The sequence below is a fragment of the Pollicipes pollicipes genome, unplaced genomic scaffold (genome assembly GCF_011947565.3).
Source record: "Pollicipes pollicipes isolate AB1234 unplaced genomic scaffold, Ppol_2.1 Scaffold_4002;HRSCAF=4701_pilon_pilon_pilon, whole genome shotgun sequence".
In the NCBI taxonomy this organism is placed as follows: Eukaryota; Metazoa; Arthropoda; class Thecostraca; order Pollicipedomorpha; family Pollicipedidae; genus Pollicipes; species Pollicipes pollicipes.
This window is the reverse complement of record NW_023596420.1, coordinates 20,828,496-20,848,350: the sequence shown is the minus strand read 5'-3', so window position 1 is coordinate 20,848,350 and position 19,855 is coordinate 20,828,496. Positions and strand designations below refer to the sequence as shown.

The following is a 19,855-nucleotide window of genomic DNA, read 5'->3' as shown; positions in this document are numbered from 1 at the left end:
CTGCAGCCATCGCCCCCACCGCGTCAGCCGTCTTCGGTGCCCCCCCCCCCCCCCCCCCCCCAGCGCGTCAGGCCAGACCAGCCTCGTCCGCGGGGTCGTTCGGCGGCCGGCGGCGCCTCCGCTGGTACGCCCCTGGTTACCGGATACCGCCGCGCCCCCCTCGCGCCGTAAAAAGCGTCACCCTACCTGGGGATAAGCGGCGCGCAAGGCTATGGCAGCGCCGGAGCGTGCAGGATCGGCGTGAGCGCCGCGTGGGGCTGCGGCGCGCCGTCCGCACCGCCCCACAAACGCTTGCAAATGCGAGACGCGTCTGCAGACGGTGTGCGGTGGCCTTGACCCCTTTTTCAGACCGCTGCGCAGGGTCATAGATCGGGGTATGTGTCTCGCGTGGCCATATGGATGGGGTCGGGTGACCTCCGCTAATGGTTCCTAGTCGGCCGGCCGCCCTCGCCCGCTCGGGCGTGGGCTCGCGTATAGGACCCTTCCACGCCTCGCCTCGCGGAAAGGTGTCGTTTAGTTTCCTGCCAAGGCCGCACGCGTTGGTCAAAAATAGACGCCGACTTCAATACGAAATTACGCTGGCTTGGCCGCGTGATGTGTGGACCCGGCTGAAGCCCAGTTTAGTCACGCTGAAACCCTAAGCGCGATATTAAACGGGGTCTAGCCTAAAGATGACGTCAGTGATAAACGCTTGTCCATTTAGTATTCACCAACTCGATCACATCCCAATGGAACCACTTATAACACTAGTGACTGAAATGACATCTCCGACTGTATCTGATACGTGCTCCACAGCGCTTTCACAGGAGGGCAGCGGCGCCCCAAACATGCGCACGTGCGCGTCGCGTGATGACGTCACTTCTGCGGCGTCACCGGCCCGACCGCGCTGATTGTCGCTGGATGAGTGTGGTCCATTCCGGCTCCACGGACCTATCTCAAGCACGGCCGCAGGCAATGGCCTCCCAGTGATTCAGCAGAAAGCAGTAATTCTCGTGGTGGCGGAGGCAGCGGCGGCGGCGGCGACGCCCGCGGCGCAGGTGTTCGCGCACCGTCGGCCAGCGGCGGCCTTGGCTGAGGACGACGGCCAGCAGTTTTACCCGCCGGATACGTCGGCCACGTATTTATAGAGCGGCGTGGCCCTCCACAATTCAGTGTACACTCTCGTCCGCCCCGTGAACGGCACCACTTCCACCAGGTGAGTCGCGCTGAGTCGCCGCTGCTGCATCGGTCTCGGCAAAATGCCGACTGTCTCTCACACTTCGTTCTCAAATTCCTCAGTTATTTTAGGGAAAACAGTAACAATGACGTGAAGGTAACATTTACACAGTGTAGAGTATCGTGAATTCGGTCTGGCATCTGTTCCGTTTGATCTAATCACGTATCGTCTTAGTTGTTTGCGTCTTCCAGTTGTAAAGTAATGTGTTCCTGACACCCCCTAGGGCTCACGGTAAAAATCATATCGGGCAGATATAGGCGCATTTTGGTGGCTTTGTCATGAACATAGTCTGTTGAAGTCTGCGATCGCCAGAAAAAAAGCCAGTAAATTGTTGGCATGTGACAAGCGGATTTTGCTGTCTTCAGTTTCACAACTTGTATATATTCTTCTTTTGCCTTCTGACCAGTTCTCTGTCCCGTTTTCAACACCTCATGTCGCACTATAATCACGTCCAAAGAGCACTCGCCCGTCTCGACGACAAGTCAAGCTTCGGTGTCCTCTTTCCTGTCACATGCAAATGCACCTCTAAATATAAATCACGCATTGCGTCGCTGTGGAAAGGCTCCTAATGTTATCAGCTAACCGTCCATCCCTCAGGAAGCTGTGCACGACAGCAGCCGACCCTGCCGATAGCGGTGTCCAGGCAGCACCTGCCGTCACATGGCCGCCCGCTGCCACCCCTCCCCGTTCTGACCCGCTCGTCCGTCCGACAGTCATGAACGCGCACCTGCTCCTGCTGACGGCGTTGCTGTCGATGCTGGCGTATGAGGCCTCGGCCACCGAGGGCATCTCGGCCGGCACGGCTCTCGCCATCGGCGTCGCCGCCGTCATCGGCCTCAAGCTCGCCGGCGTCGCCGGCTTCGCCATCGCGCGCTCGTTCGGCGGCCGCGGCCGCGGGGGGCGTCGCGGCCACGGCCGCGGTTACGGCCGGCACCGCGGCCGGCGCGACGCTGTCGACGCCGGCTCGGTGGCGGCGCTCGGCGACGAGCAGGAGGAGGCGTACTTCCAGCTGGTGGAGTGGGCCGACAAGCTTGGCTGCGGCCTGCGCGTCGTCTGCGAGGTGGAGGCGCGCGAGTACGACCAGCTGGCGGCGGACGAGAAGATCATCCACTCGCTGTTTGGGTGCGTGGCTTGGAGGGGGGGGGGGGGGGGGGTATGGGAGGGAGACGATGCAATGATGGTACCTGCTCATCGGCGGCATAGCTAATGTGGTCGGCATATGCTTTAGGTGTGGTCGAACATTTTACGTGAACTTTAACACAGTCTTTCTATTCCCAAAGATCGGTTTACAATGGGTACGCTTAGCTAGGTGTTTGGTTGATGTGTTCATTCTGTATCAGCCTAGTCCTTCATAAACGGCGGGCTGCTTTCGCTTCGCATCGATTCTGCTGAGTAGAGAGCCATTTGCGGAGTACAGCGTATACACTCCGCTGGGGGATGCGCGGCCGCCGAAGCGTAACCTCTACACCTCGCCTCGTTTGCCGCAGTTCTCAGCCGAGTGCACCGACCTACAACAAGCTGACCGGCAGCGCCTTGGGCAAGTATCAGCTGGCCGCCTTCCTCGGCGCCGAGAAGAAGGACGCCACGCGGTGCGGCCAGGTGTACAAGAGGTGCCCCTTCTCCACCGCGCAGCTGATGAAGGCGCTGCGGTCCATGGAAGAGCAGTAGGCGGGGCTCGGTCAAGCTCCTCTCCCTCCGAGAGGTGGTGGCCGGCGGCTGGGAGCACCGAGTCAAGTAGCATGCGTATACATTTGAGTGCTTGCGCCCGGTGCACGGCGGCGTGAGGGTGCACTCATCTCGCGTCATTTCACTTCATGTTGCTCAGTTGTACCAGATCATCTATATGTGTTGGGCCGCATGCGCACGGTGCGTCCGCTCCATGACAGGAATTCAACGGACCAGCCCGCTGCGCGTGTGCTTGGCTCTCCTCGTCTTTGCGTACAAATACAACTCAGGAAAGTTGGAAACGGAGTCTGCTGCGCGCCCTGGGGGAATGATGGGCGCCTCGACGGGAGACAGCGATCTGGGCCGCTCTCGGGCCTCCTGTCGTACCGGGAAAGCAGCACGTCTATTAGACGTCAGTCTGCCTCTCGGATGGAAGACGGGGAAGTAAAGCTGCTGATTTACATCGCCGGAAATATCACCGAACTGACAGAGTGGACGGAACTTTACGAAACGTTCTGAAACTTATTGTCCTGTCCTCGGGGGAAAAAACTACGGCACCGTTTTTGAAAGAGCTGGGAAATGCAGGCTACGAAGCCGATAATTTAAACTGGCCTGTCAACTCACTTTAGGCGAGTCCACATCCTTGTGAGACATGAGGTCGATTACCATGTGATGCCACCACATACATCCTCATCGTCGGTGAGATGGCCAGCTCTAGAGTGTGTCACGCAGTTGCGACATGCACACACGCCAGCTGGCGTGGGTGATCACTCACCACGCCGCTGACTGATCGCCGACACGGTCCGAGATATGCACGATAAGACATGGGCGGCCGCCTTGCGCAGGCGAACACCGGTTCTGAGCAGACAGTAACCTTGACTGCACGCCCGTACCCCAGACGCGCCTGGCATCGCAACACGACGTTTAGCGGGGGGTACTAAATTATCGGGCGCGCTAGTGCCGGCTGCGTAGCCATGGCTCGGCGGGGAGATCCATTCATCGTGCCGATAAGCTAGCCTTTCGATGGCAGCTTTGCGCTGGTGGCCTACTGCACAGGCGCGTGCCACATATGAATGGTCCCCAGCCAGGGTGCAGGAACGGGTTTTGCGGGTTGGACCTGCCAGAACGCTGGGGCGTCTACGCCGAGCAATGCGCCGTCTACGCCGAGCGCGTTGGCAGACCAACGCCCAGACACTGGTCGGACGCAGAAGCTGCTTTTGAAGCGCGTGCCCCACCTTCAGGTCTATTTCAAAAGCATGCTCTGTCTGAACCGCAGTGTTACGCAGTGAACCGCAGTGCAGCTATTGTTAAAACATCTTTGAATGGTGCCAATACAGCGCAAACAAAGATACGCAAAGGAATTTGGATACATTTTGGGTCGGCATGTCTAGGCTGCAAATTTTGAGTAAGCATCTAAGTAAACAATTTGCGTCACCGAATGTGCGCTTTGAAAGCAGCATCTGTTTTGAAGGTCGTCAGGTAGAACTGAGACAGCATAACGTCTCATTGAACGTATTTGTGGAATTGACTTAATTCGTTCCTTCGTTGAATCCATTGTTTTACCTAGCAAGAGTGCTCCAAGCTCTCATAGGAGCGTTTATTTCACAAGCATTTCGTCTTACTAGGATTTACATACATACCAAAGATGTCGGGAAAAGTAAAACAAATGAATAGTTTTACTGTCATGGCGGTGATCAGGGCGTCCAGCTGCATTTCTTCACTTCAAGTCAATATTTTGGGAAATAGCAAATAATTTGAGAAAACTGGCCTTTCCGACCTAACCAGATGTGTCTGATCTCATGATCAGCTAAAAGAACAAAAAAGCGACAAAGTGATAAAAGAACAAAACAAAAACAAAAATATCCCTAAGCGAAGACAGCCAGCGTGCACAGTAATGCGCTCGTTTAGAAATCTTTTTTTGGCCTCCAGTGTATGAAGTAAAGCAAATCTTGAATACAATTAGCCGCTTTCGTTAAAGATAGTCTTTTTGGGTTTAAGTGGCTTCAGGATGATGCAGCATTCGACATCGTTAACAGCTTGTACTAAGGTGAAGCAAAAATGGTGCTTAACTGCGTACCAATGTGCACTAGTCTGTTTGTCGGGCCTAAACCGTCCTAGCATGGGGTGCACTTTAGGAGACCTAGCTTTCATCGCCGCATAATGCTGGCATTTCCCTCAGAAAAAACAAAAAGTTTACCACTTATTGCTAGGAAGCGAAATCGTTTTCATCTAACCAAAGTCTTTTTTGGTGTGTATAATAAGGCTCCCCGATTTTCCAACTGAAAGGTGATGAGCCGGATGTGGATCATCACCGTGAGCGTAAGAACCGTGGCTAATCACCTTTTGCTTTGTGAGGAGCGACGCGCGCGGCGGTCGCGTGTCCTCTCTTTTTCTGACTTCAAAACCACCATTATCTAATTAAATGAAAACTACCACTATCTTATTGTACGAAACACCGTGACCGAAGCCCGATATCATACATAACTTGCGAAGCTCAAAAGTCCGTTTTGTCACAGAAACAAGACGACAGAGCCGGAATCGACTGATCGCGACTTCCACGAGCCATTCATTCAGAATGATGGGATAGGGGGATAGGTGAAAGAAATTATGTGTGCGTTTGTGTGTGTGTGTGTGTGTGTGTGTGTGTGTGTGTGTGTGTGTGTGTGTGTGTGTGTGTGTGTGTGTGTGTGTGTGTGTGTGTGTGTGTGCGTGTGTGCCTATGCTGGGTACAACAAACAAAGCTGATATGGCATCGTCCCGACTGATTAAAAAAGCGCGCCATTAGCGACGGCGCACGGCGCGACGGCAGTTCCCCGCCTGCGCCAATCAAAAACAAAAGTCCTTGACGGAAATGATCGGCGCGTCTCGTAACCGCAGCCACGTCCGCTCCCAGGTGATGGCGCCCCGCGGGCAGTGATGGGCCGCTGCTGTGGCGCCGAGCCCCGTGGAGGCCCTGCCCTAGCAGACAGATACGGCGGTCACGAGTCACTGGCTGCCGTCAGGGGTGCACCCTCCCCCCCCCCCCTCTCGGCCGCGCTGACTCGATGGCGTCGGCCTCACCTATGCTCTTGACAAACCTAGCCACGGGAAGGATGTGTGTTCAAATGCGGGGCGAGTATTGGTAAATTTGGCGTCATGAGAGCATGAAGCAGTGGTGAAAGAGACAGAATAGTGATTGGCGGTGATGACAAATTGACACGTCCAACACCATTGCATTCCAGCTGCGGCTTCGAAAAGTCCACTGGCGGAATCTCTCGCTTAGCGGCAGCCAAATATGTCGTTTGGAAGGCTGTCATATGGAAATACCTTTGAGTGATTCAATGGGAACCCACATGAGCGCATAAACGCATCATGTATTTTCAATCTGCAGTGTCCATCTTGCCAACGCATTACCTGCCAAGCTGTCACGGAGGACGCTTTGGCACCGCGACCTTCAGCGTTGCGACGACAGAGAGTGCCAGAGCGGCAGATGGTGTCGACCCCCCGTGCTTCTCCCTTGGCCACCTTCCTCTGCCGCCGGACACCGCTGCTGCGCAGCCAGCCATGGCGACCGTCGGCCTTCACTGTCGACGCTGGGGCCGCAGGCGAAGACTCGACTGATGCCCGCCGATCGAGGCCGCTGCGCCCGGAGACCGGCAATAACCTCCCATCATTAGTTCCGCCATGAGCCTGGCTTGTCCGACACTGAAAAGGCGGCATGGTCACATCTGAACACGACACTGAGGAGGTGGCGTGGTCGAATGTGAGCACGACACTGAGGAGGCGGCATGGTCACATGTGAACACGACACTGAGGAGGCGGCGTGGTCACATATGAGCACGACGCTGAGAAGGCAGCGTGGTCACATGTGAACACGACGCGGAGGAAGTGGCGTGGTCACACCTAAACACGACACAGAGAAGGTGACGTGGTTACAGCTAAACACGACACAGAGAAGGCGGCATGGTCACATGTGAGCACGACGTCGAGGAGGCGGCGTGGTCACATATGAGTACGACGTCGAGGAGGCAGCGTGGTCACATATGGGCACGACGCTGAGGAAGTTGCGTGGTCACGTCTAAGTACGACACTGAGGAGGCGGCGTGATCAAATCTAAATACGACACTGAGAAGGTGGCGTGGTCACATCTAAACACGACACTGAGAGGGCAGCGTGGATATATCTAGACACGACACAGAGAAGGCGGTATGGTCACATATGAGCACGACGTGGAGGAGGCGGCATGGTCACATATGAGCACGACGCTGAGGAAGTGGCGTGGTTACATCTAAACACGACGCTGAGGAGGCGGCGTGGTCACATGTGAGCACGACGTCGAAGGGGCGACGTGGTCACATATGAACATAACGCGGTGACGCATATTTGGCGTCGTCCCCCCCCCCCCCCACCCCCACCCCACCCTCACAATATTTGGGACGCGAGAATTGAAAAGAATGCATGCGGTAGGAAAGGGGTCTTTTGCGGGGTTCGCAGACAAAACTACCGAAATCTCCAAATTAGTGTAATGAAATTAAAACGTGCTGGGCGCAAGCGTAGTAGCGTAGATTATGGTCCAGTTTTTAGCCTGTAAAATGCATGTATCCGCAAAAAGTCACATCGATTAGTCACTCAACCTTTCAGCAATGTACCTCACAAGTTGGTTTTTCATGATATAGCGGTTAATGTCGGACATCTCCACAGGTTGTTTAGCAGAAGGTTAAGCTCAGACGATGCCGTTTATGCATATTCAGCGTGTCTGAGCGGTTGCCCAAGGGTAAAAGTGAATCTGATCTTTGAATTTATGGATGTGTTGAGCTCCGGGCCAGCGGTGGATCCTTGGATGTTTTGCAGGCTGTTGTCTTGCCAGTATGACGGAGCTCATTATGTAAAATTCACGATTGATGAGCACAGGATAACTAAAATATTGGCACTTCCTCTCAGACGGCTTCTCAAAGCCCCAGGAAGTCTGATGACACATTGATGACCTTCTGCCTTGCAAGGACAGACATGCTTGCCCTCAGTGGCTTACAAACTAGCGAATGAGACGTGGATCAAAAGAAGGATTAGGAGATTTTCGGCATTCATCATCAACATGTGAGTGGCGAGGAAGAGGAGACAAGGAGGAAGACACAACACACATAGATAACCACTGTCGCTGTAGGTACGTGCGTACGTGTTCTGCTTTATTCTCATCCCTTTCGCCCCCTGCCCCACCCCCAGCCCCACCTTTCCACTGGATAAGAGCGAACACTGACAATCTTCATTAAAACTAATAGTTTACAAGTCTCGTATGGTTTCAAGAACTCTTGAACTCATATCAAATCAAGAAACTTTTTGAAAACGAAAGCTCGAAAACTTGCTACTAAGTATGAATGTCGTAATGCGATCGCTTTGAAGCTCGATGGTCTATACACATGGCAAACCCTCTTATTCATTTTTAGTTGTTCGCAGCTCAATCCCAAATATAGAGGAGACGCTTGCCTCTGGAAAAGCGACCTCCTGAAGATCAATAAGGGATTGGTGTGTCGTTATTTGCTGGGAATGTACCACATTTGAATATATTGAACATATGAATGTATGGCATTAGGTATGATCGAAAAACTGAGTGGACTATTGTACTGAGTGGACTACTGAGTGGACCATAGACTTACCCAGACTTTTCCTTGCCGAATGTTTCAAGGTCACCCAGCAGACTTCAACTGGCCCTGGACTGAAGTGAAGCGTTTCATGTAAATTTCGAACATGAATCACGCTTTGTGCCGTTCAATACAGGAAGTTTAGTAGTGATGCGAGTTATGACGGAGATCAGGCTGGGAATCGATTAACTTAACTCTTGCCCTGATAGGGGTGGGGTCTTTGACAATACCTCTCCGGTACCACGTGCAACTACACCAAACTAGCATTCTGGACGGCATTTTCAGCATTGCATAACATTTTTGCACGGCCATTTTCGCAGCCATCTGACGCCATGCAATTTCTTTCCGGCAAAACACATGTACGACGTTCCACTCACCCAAAGTCACCTGGTCGACTTTGGAATGGTACTTTCACACAACTGAAGGCATCCATGAATGAAATTCAGGGGGTTTACATTACGTGACCAGTGATCATCATCTGATGACGTCCGTGGCGTCTTTTTGCTTATCAATCGTTCGTTCAAGCGATTCGTTGCAGAGATTTAGATATCTTGTTGTTTGCAGAGTATAATTTCCATGATGACCCCTAGGCGAGTGCAGTACATCAGTGGTATACCGGTAATGCAGCAGAGTTCGTGGCTTACGCCATGGGTTTACCAACATTAAATGCTCGATCTCATTCTGTCTGCTTTAGCAAACCAGCTGACAGTTAGATCCGGCAATGACAAGGAATGTTGGGGGCGGTTTGATGCTCAGGTCAGTGGGTATTCGGACAATTTGGAATGTGCAAATGGGCATTTTGGTTGTGGAGTATTGGTCAAACCCACCGTTCGGTCGAGTATTTAAACATCACGAATCCCTGTTTTCACCTGTGGTGCTAACGAGAACTGTACCTCATGTTCAACATATTTACGGTGAGCAGGACAAGGCATGTCGTGTATTCAAGTGATAAAAACCAACTGGCATGCTAGTTGCCCGGCTACGTCACGTTTGTCGTGGTATCACATTTCAGCCAACAAACCTAAACCTTCTACATGCATTGTTTCACTGACATCTGTCAATGTAGCGAAAGTAATCCGGAGTTCACTTTAAGATCAGACATCAAAACGTCTTAATCGGGAAAACACTTAAGCCATTACAAATAGCTTGCATAAAAACAAACATTAAACATCTGGTAAAAGGCATCGGAGTCAGCTAGAAGCCACTGATACGAAAACTGTGAAGGCAACTAAAGGTGCACCTGTGCATGGTTATGGTTGCAGCCTAGAAGATTATGTTGAACATTTATTGTTGCATATCGGTGGATTTTTGCTGGTTGGGTTCCAAACAGGCACGGACTTTGCCACTGACGTTGTTGTATAGTGAACCTGTGGCGGCAGAAATGATTGCATGCCTTTGTTCTCCCTCTCCACGGACCAACTGTCAATCAATGTTCTTTGTGTGTACTTCCCTTTTGCTCAGTTCCATAGCACAAACAGATTGGTAAGTTCACAGCTGGGTTCACTATTGAAAAGATCTCATAAGTCATTCCTTATTCCGCTGACTTAAGGAAAAAGTCTGCAGTGTTTGCACAAATGTTTTTTTTAAGTCCTGAAATGAAGTTGTCAAATGTATTTCATGTTTTTAGTTTTTTAAAAATCCAAAAGTCAAGTTGAAAATTGGATAACCTGGGAAAACATTTGGAATATTTTGGGCACCTGATATCATCCTGTCGCGTCGCATATCGAAATGCATTTCAGATTATTCAATGCCGCTTGCTTTCAAGGTTATTTTAATCTGGGACATAAGTTAGGTGTTAATAGAGCACTCTAAAGATATCAAGTTTTGAAACGTTGGAAAGAAACCCTGATTGCGTACACTGCCACATATTCCATTGATTATGAGACTTATAAATGAGATGGGAACGTCTGCACCGATTTTCTTAATGTTTACATTTCACACCTGCTTTGGATTCTCGTTTTAGGCACACCGCTTTTGTGAAAAAGAATAAAGTTGTTCAAATTGAAAAGATTTGGACAACCTGATTGTTTGAACACTTTTTATACCGAAGGTCGGTCCATTTGGACTTTGGATTGGACTCCAGACAAACACGGCAGCACTGGTATGAACCGCATCCGTCGATACAGGATCGTTCGAGACACGAATCGCCTGATCTGCGGTAATTGTGAAATCGCTGTGCGGAAGGTGACAATAGAATGGAGCCAGTTTTTATGCAGCATGCGGCAGTCCCGTTACGACGCCGAGCACGATTTCCGGCCTGATGACAAGTAAACGTGCCGGTAGTCTGCGTCGCTGATGACTAAGATGAATCGGGCGGGCGTGAAACATCAACACGAATCAACTTTGGGAGACGCAAGAAGAGCTGAACTTGAACATGACACCGCAAGTTTTTTCACTGCTGGAGTGTTATCTCGAGAAACGTGGATGTGGGTCAAGAGGCTGTCGACATTCCTGCGGCTACACGGTTCAAAGGCAGGTTACTAGACGGTGTGGCGTACAACGCTTTCATACAGCTCTCCCTGCACTGGTGCCCCTGAGCTGCCGCTATGGTCGTACGGCCCTACGTTGCTCAGAGCGCCGGTCGGCAACAGAGCAGGCCTGCCCTTGAAGTGGCGACAGCTTGTTGCACATTGGATACGGACGACCCACCTGGCATTGATGCGCTGAAGTGGCAAGAGCGGAGGTGCTGTTTACGGCCAGGACGTCAGGCCGCGCCAATCGGCCCATCGCGTGCGCCGTCGTCCTGCGTCACCGACGTCATGCAGAGCCGCTCCATTCAGCTCCACGTCAGGCTCGGGAGGACTCACCCACGGTGGCCGTGACTGGATGGACCATGATGCCAACCATCGAACTACTCAACCAGAGCGCCGACGTCCTAAATGGAGTTCGCATATTCAGCCGAGCTGCGCCTAAGTGATGTTTTCAAGCGAAAAGGCACACCCAGTTTCGGTTAAAGAATGCTGAACAGTGGGCGGAACACAGCTGGTGGACCTAGCACCTGTCAGTTACAAGACGTTTTCGTGTTGAATGTGATAGAACTTGGTGTGGCGGCTCTCACATGCATCATACTGCATTCTCCAGTCACGGAGTCACTCAAACGTGACAGAACACTCGACATCAGATGCACGTCAGACAAGCAGCTTTTCATGGTGAACACTTTGTGACCCACACACCCGCTCTCCGTGTTCGCATATGCATTAACAGGATGAACCGGCGTGCGGTCAGTTGAAATGACTCACTCCCAGATCACGCCTACTTTCGCAGGCGTTCTGCATCTTCCCCAGGCCGGAAATAAAGGCCGGCCGGGCCACACCTGCACCCCATCCCTTCACCGCCTACAGGCACCTAGCCTCCCTCCCCCGTTCGTAACGTAACTCCTCCGTCCGAGCCAGACGCACCGCACTCACCACGAACCAGCGGTGCCCACTCCCTTCTCTGCCCTTCCCATGGCCATCCCTGCCACTGGCGCGGTCATGCCATCACGCCAGTTCCACCGGCGTGCTTTCCGCGCGGTGCTGTATGTAACGTCACTTCTGGGCGCGCCCACGGCCCGCACAGGGAGCGCCGGCCCCACCGCGCCGCCCATCCGTCCCCAGACTGGATGCCCATCCGCCCAGCGCGGTCCGCCCACGGTGCGCTGTTCGAGCCCGAACGCACGGGCGCATCGCTGCGACCGCCGGCCGCCTGCAGACCTTGGTCCGTCGGACGGCGTCGCATTATGCACATATGCAGCGGCGCAACGGCGCGGGGTCGCGCCTTCCGCCTCGTCCCCGCTCGGGGCTCGGCGTCTGGGCTGTCCCCCGCCTGTGACGTCACGGAGGACCGCTGGGCGCCGCAGTGCCTCGGGCCGTTGCAGACGTGCAGTGGCGGTCGCTCGCTCGGTCGCCGAGTATAAATGAGGGGGGCAGGAGGGGCCGGGGCAGAGCTGCTGGACTCCACAGTGCAAGGTGGGTGTGCAGGGACATGGTGCCGGCTGCCGGCGCCGCGTCGCGCCCCGTGCGGGAGAGAACCCGCCACTCGGGGCAGAGGCAGGTACTGTCGCAGCAGCGGTGCCTGGACGGCCGGAGCATCAGGCGCTTGTTGCTCTTTTTTGTTTGGAAATGAGTTATTTTCAATGCTGTTTTTTCTCATCACTGCCATAGTAACCATAGATCATAATGGATGTTTGTGGTTTAAGTAAATTCGCGGCTACATTGTATTTTACATAGTTGATTTCACACTTCAGCTGTGGCTTATTTGCCGGCTATCAGTAGGTCTTGGGCCAACAACAAAGCAGACTATATACGGGTCAAAGCCTGCTTATGTCCCATCCCAACATTGCAAGGAGAACAAGCACGCAAACAAACTATTGCAATGAATGCTATCGTATTAAGGAAGTCATAGGTCGGCAATAGCATGCAAAGCATAGCATGCAACATTAAGGGAATAGCATGGCACACTGCGACATGCGATGTAACGTTGCATTTGGCGTAGTGGAGTGAAGAATGAACAGTGTGAATCATGGAGCGGATGGACCAAGGGCTTCTGTTACGTGTGGCTAATGATTGTACTACTAGATCATTTCGTAAATTCACCGAATACTGATTTCAAACTATGTCTGGACGGCGCTGTATGTTGAATCACCGTTTTGATGTGGTTCAAAGTGAATTTGGAAGGTAGCTCACGTTTTATATTTTGCATGCAGGCTTAGGGTGCAGCACGCGGCAGCCGTGCAAAATGTTCGTTTTTTCCTGGTCATGTGTTCTTTCTGAGTACGCAGTGCACCCACACATTTCCGGTTTCTTGCAAATGGTGCTGGTCGGTTTAAGCATTCTGGGTTTATAAGTGAAACTGTGCCCCGTCTGCTTCAATACATGATCAATTCTCAAATACTGCTGTAAATCATCTGTTGCTAACTGCCCTTTTGCAAAACTTATTAGACCTTATCTTGGTGTTCACTGTTTATTTTGGAAAACGTTGGATCAAAAATAAGTGGTCCGCATGGGTAATACCAAATTATCGTGATATGGCCAGTACGCCTTCAAGGACAAGCCGCCTTTGCGTGGGACTACTTTGTTTCTCTCACTAACGCTTCAATTTATTTTCGTATACGCTAGTACGTACAGATACGCTTATGAACGATCCAAACGGTCAAACCATTTAAGTTTATTTTTCCATATCAATTTGTGATAAAAGGGTTCATGCTAAATATTAATCGTGTGTGGGTTCTCGCAAAGCCCCCCCCCCCCCCCCCCCCCCCCCCATACCACAATCTCCTGCGTCGGTCGTTTACAAATTGGCTTGCCTGACGCGTTTTTCTCACCTGAGGGCAGCGTTCGCTTGGAGTCCACAACTACCTCATTATAAAAAACTTCGTAAAGAAATGGATTAATAAGCAAGTGAAGGAATACTCAGAGCGGTTCAATATAAATACCACCGAAACATAAAACAAAGCAATGTGTGCGTTTGCCATAAAAACAACCGCACATCCGTCCCGGTGACGCAGTTGGTCAGAGCGCCTGCCTTCCAATCCACCACCCGTGGCGGTATTGGTTCGAGTCGCTTTAGGCGCTCGTTGTTTTTTCCCGACAGAAATGATCTGCGGCCGGTGACAGCGGTCGCGCTAGAGGTCAGGTGGCGTTACAGGACAGGGCGGACCGTGCCGAACATTGTGGAACGTAAAACGTTCACCATCAAATTCCGCTGCTGACTTGAATTCGCACGATCGGATGGTAGCGGTCAGGGCTCACACCACAAGCGCTGCTCAGCACGAGCTCTGATTCTAGAAGTTCATCCATTCAAAAGGTTCGGGCTAAATAATAGAAAAAGAGACCAGCGTCGGATTGAATCGATGTGACGCATACGGCAAAGAGCGTTCTTTTTTGTCCGTAGTTATTTCCAAACCATCCCCGTGACAATAGCGTCCCCATCTACCTGCGTCATCTCTCTTCTTACGCCACGCAGGGCAGCTGAACTGATCATGTAACTGCGGTCAGCGGCCTGTCAGGCAGGGTGGCTGAGTTGGCTTTCCTCCAGCCATGGTCTCGTCATGAAGTCCCGGCGCGCGGCTTCTCCCTGCTCTGCCGGCTGGCAACAGCTTGCCCTGCGCCTCCTCCGGGTGGGCGCCCGCCGTCTCGTGGAAGCGTCGAGGGCAGTGGCAGACCGGGGCGGTATGGGATCCGGGCTCCGCGCCCAAGGTCAGCATGCGATCAGGGCCGCCCAGCTTCATGGCCGGCCCTGCCGGGCGGCCCGATGGGTTGTCCCCCGAGGATGATCTATGTGCAGATTTGATCGCACGCAGACCGAGGGCATTCCTGGCCGATGGTTTTGCACACGACGCTAGAAACACGCGCCACTGAACGTCGTCTGCCTTCGGCTTCGATCGCGGTGGACAGAAGCCAGGTATTTCCATGGTGGATTTTGAATGTCGTTGGCGTTATGCACACGAGCTTTCGCGTTGTTATTGATTTATGTTGCTGCCAGGCAAGTTAAGATGGCGTGGTCACGAACTTCAAGACGGCATTTCTGACCGCCAAATTTTCGTGCATAATTTCTACGGCTGAAGGGCACCCGGCTAAGAACCACGACAGTGCATGCACCCTGTGATCGAGAATTCACGAGGGAATCGAAGGCCATGCCCGGACCTGATTTTTACTGATAAGACGGCTTGTCGAAAGGTGACCATTAAAACGCGGAAGCAGCCGGCTCGCCATCATAAACATAGACGTCTTTTTCTATGACCATCGTCTTTACCTGCGGCCCATCATACCTCTCGAGGGGCGGGCGCGAACAGATGGTGGGCGAGGCAGAAACGGTCCGACTTCCAATGAGCACGTGACGGCGGATCGTCTGGCATGTTTGCGGCGCACCCGCGGCTGCCGTGAGGAAGGTCAGGCCGACAGCGAGATGAGGGTTCCGACCGGGCAAGGCGTCACCGCCCACTCGTCCCCCCCCCCCCCCCGGGACGTGGGCGGTAGAAACGCGATTCACCGCCGCACCAGGTGTGCGCTGGCGGGGCTTTCAGGAGGTTCACTGCCGAAGCGGTCGTAGGAGGATGGTGCCAGCCGCGCTGTCGGATGTGTGGGAAACAGGGGAACACGACGACAGTTTATATTCTTGAGACTTCGTTAGCTCCGAAAACTTTCATTGAAACGTAACACTTGTGTATTACAGGTGCCGGAAGCATCGTCATATTCCGTAAGAGCTGGCTCATGATGTGGGGTGGGGTGTTTTGTCGTACAGATCCAATATCCATATCCTTGATTGCATAATTGATCTGTATAAGGCCCTTCAAATGCAATGCTGCATTTTTGGGTGGGTAGCTGCATTAAAGCACAGATAGAGAACTGAGGCAGCCAGATTATAGCATAAGCAGAGAACTGAGGTGGTTAGATCATATTACACATAAAGAACTGAGGTGGTCAGATTATAGTTTACAGGGAACTGGGATAGCCAGATTGTAGCGCACATCAAGAGTTGAAATAGCCAGATCTTGGCACATACAGAGAACAGAAATAGCTAGATCATAGTACACAAATATGCATTCAAAGCCATAGCTTTAGTAAGGCCTAAAATACCAAAGTCCCGGGCTGCAGTTTTTGTTCCGACAGCTCCATACCAGCCATGTATACCACCAACTCCATCAGAAATGGCAGCGCTGTCAGTCAACGGCCCGCTCGCGCAACCGCCGTTCTTCCGTTTGTTTGTTTTTGGTTTTTTGTTTTGGTTTTTGTTTCGTTTTTTGCTTCGGGACCGAAACTGAACAGCGTTGTCCACCACAATTATAAATATTCTGCCCATTGTTTTGTGAAATCATGGTGCAAAATAAAGGGGATGGTGGTGAAAATGGCTCTCCTTTTACGCAACATTATGTTTTGCTATCCTGTTTACCCTCTAGATGGAACATTTTCTGTAAAGACCAAACGCTTTGACAAACTTTCTACCAAACGATTATGATTGCACTGATGCTTCAACCAGTGCTCATCCGCCATCGTAATGGGCAAGAACCTCGATGACAAATTATGCTGGGAACATCTCAGCCACCTTCACGTGCGTGTGTTTACAGCAGAGAACTGCGTTAGAAGTTCTGTTTCTGTTTGAAGTCCACGAAGCTCAAGTTCGTTTTTTTTTTGCTCGGCAGCTCAGCCATGCGTCCGTCCCAGCTGGTATCGATGCTGCTGCTGCTGGGCCTGCTGGCCCAGACCAGCGGCCTGCTGCTGGCAGCCGGCGCGCTGGCCGGCGGCCTGACCCTGGCCGGCGGGCTGGGAGGCTTGGTCGGCCTCAAGCTCGTGGCGTTGAAGGCAGGCCTCGTCGGCGGCTTCATCGGCAAACGTCTGGGCAGGAAGTTCGGCCGCAAGCGCTACCACTACGCCCCCACCTACAGCTACGGCCACGGCGGCGGCCATCACGGCGGCTACGGCGGCGGCCATCACGGCGGCTACGGCGGCGGCCATCACGGCGGCTACGGCGGCAGCCATCACGGCGGCTACGGCGGCGGCCACCACGGCGGCTACGGCGGCGGCCACCACGGCGGCTACAGCAGCTACAGCAGCTACGGCGGCCAGGGCGGACACGGCTACCACCGCAGGCGGCGCGACGTGGCGGCGGAGCTGCCGCTGGAGGAGTACTTCCAGCTGGTGGCGGCGGCGGACGTGCGCGGCTGTGGATTGAAGCTGGTCTGTGAGCTTGAAGCCACCGACCCGAGCCTGCTGGCCGACGACCAGCGGCTGATCCTTGCGCTGTTTAGGTACGCACGGGCCTGTCGGCTCTCCCCAGACATGGCCCAACTCTGCTGCGCTCTGGCTCGGACCCGTTCGTGCCAGACAAATTGTCTTCTGTGTATGTATGTATGTATGTATGTATGTATGTATGTATGTATGTATGTATGTATGTATGTATGTATGTATGTATGTATGTGTGTGTGTGTGTGTGTGTGTGTGTGTGTGTGTGTGTGTGTGTGTGTGTGTGTGTGTGTCTTTTGTCTTTTGGAAATGTCTGAAACGAATACCGTCATGATCTTTTTCGGGCAGCGTTTACAGCCACACCAAGGAAATGGGATTCGGGCATTGTCCTAAACTTGCAACGGGGCATAGACATTGGGCACATAACAATTTACGCTGTTGCACATTGTCTGCCAGTGTGTTGAGCCAAACCGCCGCAGACGGGAGACGAAAGCGTTGCTCCCAGATACTACAGATAAGCGTCGGTCCATCGGCCTCGTCGCTGACCACAGACTGTCGCGTGCCATTGCAGGGACGCCGTGCTGCCGCCAACCAAGGAGGTGATGGAGAGCAGCGCCAAGGCCCAGTACGACATGGCGGCGTTCCTGGGACGCTCAGGCCGAAGCACCGCGTGTCAGGCGTTGTACCAACGCAACTGTCCGTACACCGTTGACCAGCTGATGGAGGCGTTGCGTTCAGTTGATGAGCAGTAGCTGGCGACATCTGTCGTCAGGGATGCGCAGCAGAGCTGGTGACTCAGTCCGATAGGGGTGGGCAGTGTTCATGAGGTCCGCCCGCTGGTTCGGTGCACGGTCGGACCTGGCTCACTAGGCACTCAAGCATCAACCTTTTTTCATTTCCCTGTATGTTACCTGTGCTGTCTGTGTAAGCATGCTGTGTACGCGAATTGTTTACGCCAATACCTGTAGCTTTTCCCTTGGATCTCCTGCCGACGTTCAACAGGGGTCATATGTGAATACATTCATCGAACTGCCAAATAAAAGAACGCCAAGCGCTTAGTACTGACGGCGAACATTTGTGTTGGCAAGCTCAGAGAGTTAAACATTGGTCTGCCAACATCGGACAGGTTTCAGTTCCGAATGCGGTTTCCGTTCTCGTTGTATTTGTTTGCTGGTATCCTTCGGAGTGGGACGAGTATCAGTGGGCTCCCACCGGCAATCATCAAACTGTCGAAAAGCGGCTCAATCTAAGCATCTGTCTTGACGTGCACGGTTGTGTTCGGTCTCTTTTCTCCTATTCTTACACGTTCTGCTGAGAACCGGCACCAGTTTCCCATAGTGAGCCCGTGTTTCATCACATCGGCGCCAAAAAGCCTGCCCACATATTGCGTTAAAGGTGCCACCACACCGCTGCCCAGCATACTCATTGAGGCGGTGACGTCAAAGCCCGAAGTGAAATAAAAAGTAAAACATTGAATTACCTCGGGTTATATATACATACATACATATATATATATATATATATATATATATATATATATATATATACATTATCTTTCTATCTGTCTGAATATAACAGAATCCAAGGCTGGAGTTTGTGTTTTGTCTCAACTGTATGAAAAGGCAAAAAATGGCTGCGATGACTATGCCATACTGCGAATTCACAGCTGCATTAAAAAGATAGGTACGCACACGCCTGCTAACGAAAAAAAGGTGTAACTACAAGGGTCGGGCACATGTAAATGCAACTGCTGGGCCTGACTGGAAATGCATGCATCTTACGTTATATTGGTTATACTGGATACAAAAATTACTAAAGGAGAAGAGCCAACTAGCAACGCTCCTCGTGTGAAGGCCATAAAGTAGGTAAGCAACGAAGACCGTGAAAAGTCAGACAGCCAATAGGCGTCCCCGTGGTCTGGTGAAAACGTGCTGGACTTGATACACTGGCTGACTATCCTGCAGGACTGTACATATGCTGGTCCCAGAGCGGACGCACTGTTTGGCCCGCTGGCGAGAAAGTCAGCTGACGACTGGCCAGAGAGGGACCCCGGGGCGGCCTGTGTGGCAGCGTTGTGCGGCGCGGAGAACTCTCCGCGGCTGAGTGTAGCGACAGGGCAGACGCAATATTATCTTTGGAACCGAACGGTGCGATGCGGGGGCTAGGCTCCGGCACGTAGGTAATTCAAACATGAGGCAACACGCGCAAACTATTCGGGAAAAAGATATCACGAGAAGCAGGTATTTCCTACCGGGGAGGGCAGCTGTGCTCCCAAGGCACAGTGCGAAGGGTCTCCCGCCTGCTGAGAAAGGAGCTGGAGCCCCTGAGTCCCTTGGGTGTACCACTGCCCATGGCATACACAAAAATTGCCCATTTGGCTGCTGTTGTGCACGAACGCTAGACATTCATCCCTATTTTTATGCGATGAATACCGCTTGAAATCTGTGCCAGCTGGGTGATTAAGCCCTTGTGGGGGTCAGGGGCATCGCCATGGCTAGGAATATCTCATCCATTGAACCGAGTCTTGAAATTTTGAGCCTTTGGTGTAATCAGCTTCTGTACACCAAATTCACAACTTTCTGTAAAACAAATTTGAAAAACTGTAGTGCCGTCCCCAGGAAGATAAACATGAGATAAACCTGGTATTTTGTCTACATCTTTACAACACATTCAAATTCCCTGTTTTGGGGGAATTTGAA

General features: G+C 52.5%; 1 protein-coding gene across 1 annotated transcript; it reads left to right on the top strand.

The window, feature by feature from the left end:
• Positions 1 to 2,422: 2,422 nt before the first annotated feature.
• Positions 2,423 to 18,653, top strand: LOC119094221 (uncharacterized). The gene is made up of 4 exons (XM_037217296.1): positions 2,423 to 2,427; positions 2,704 to 2,880; positions 17,063 to 17,221; positions 17,728 to 18,653. Exons 1-4 carry the CDS (start codon positions 2,423 to 2,425, stop codon positions 17,906 to 17,908), a joined length of 522 nt encoding a protein of 173 aa, XP_037073191.1. The 3' UTR covers positions 17,909 to 18,653.
• Positions 18,654 to 19,855: the final 1,202 nt, after the last annotated feature.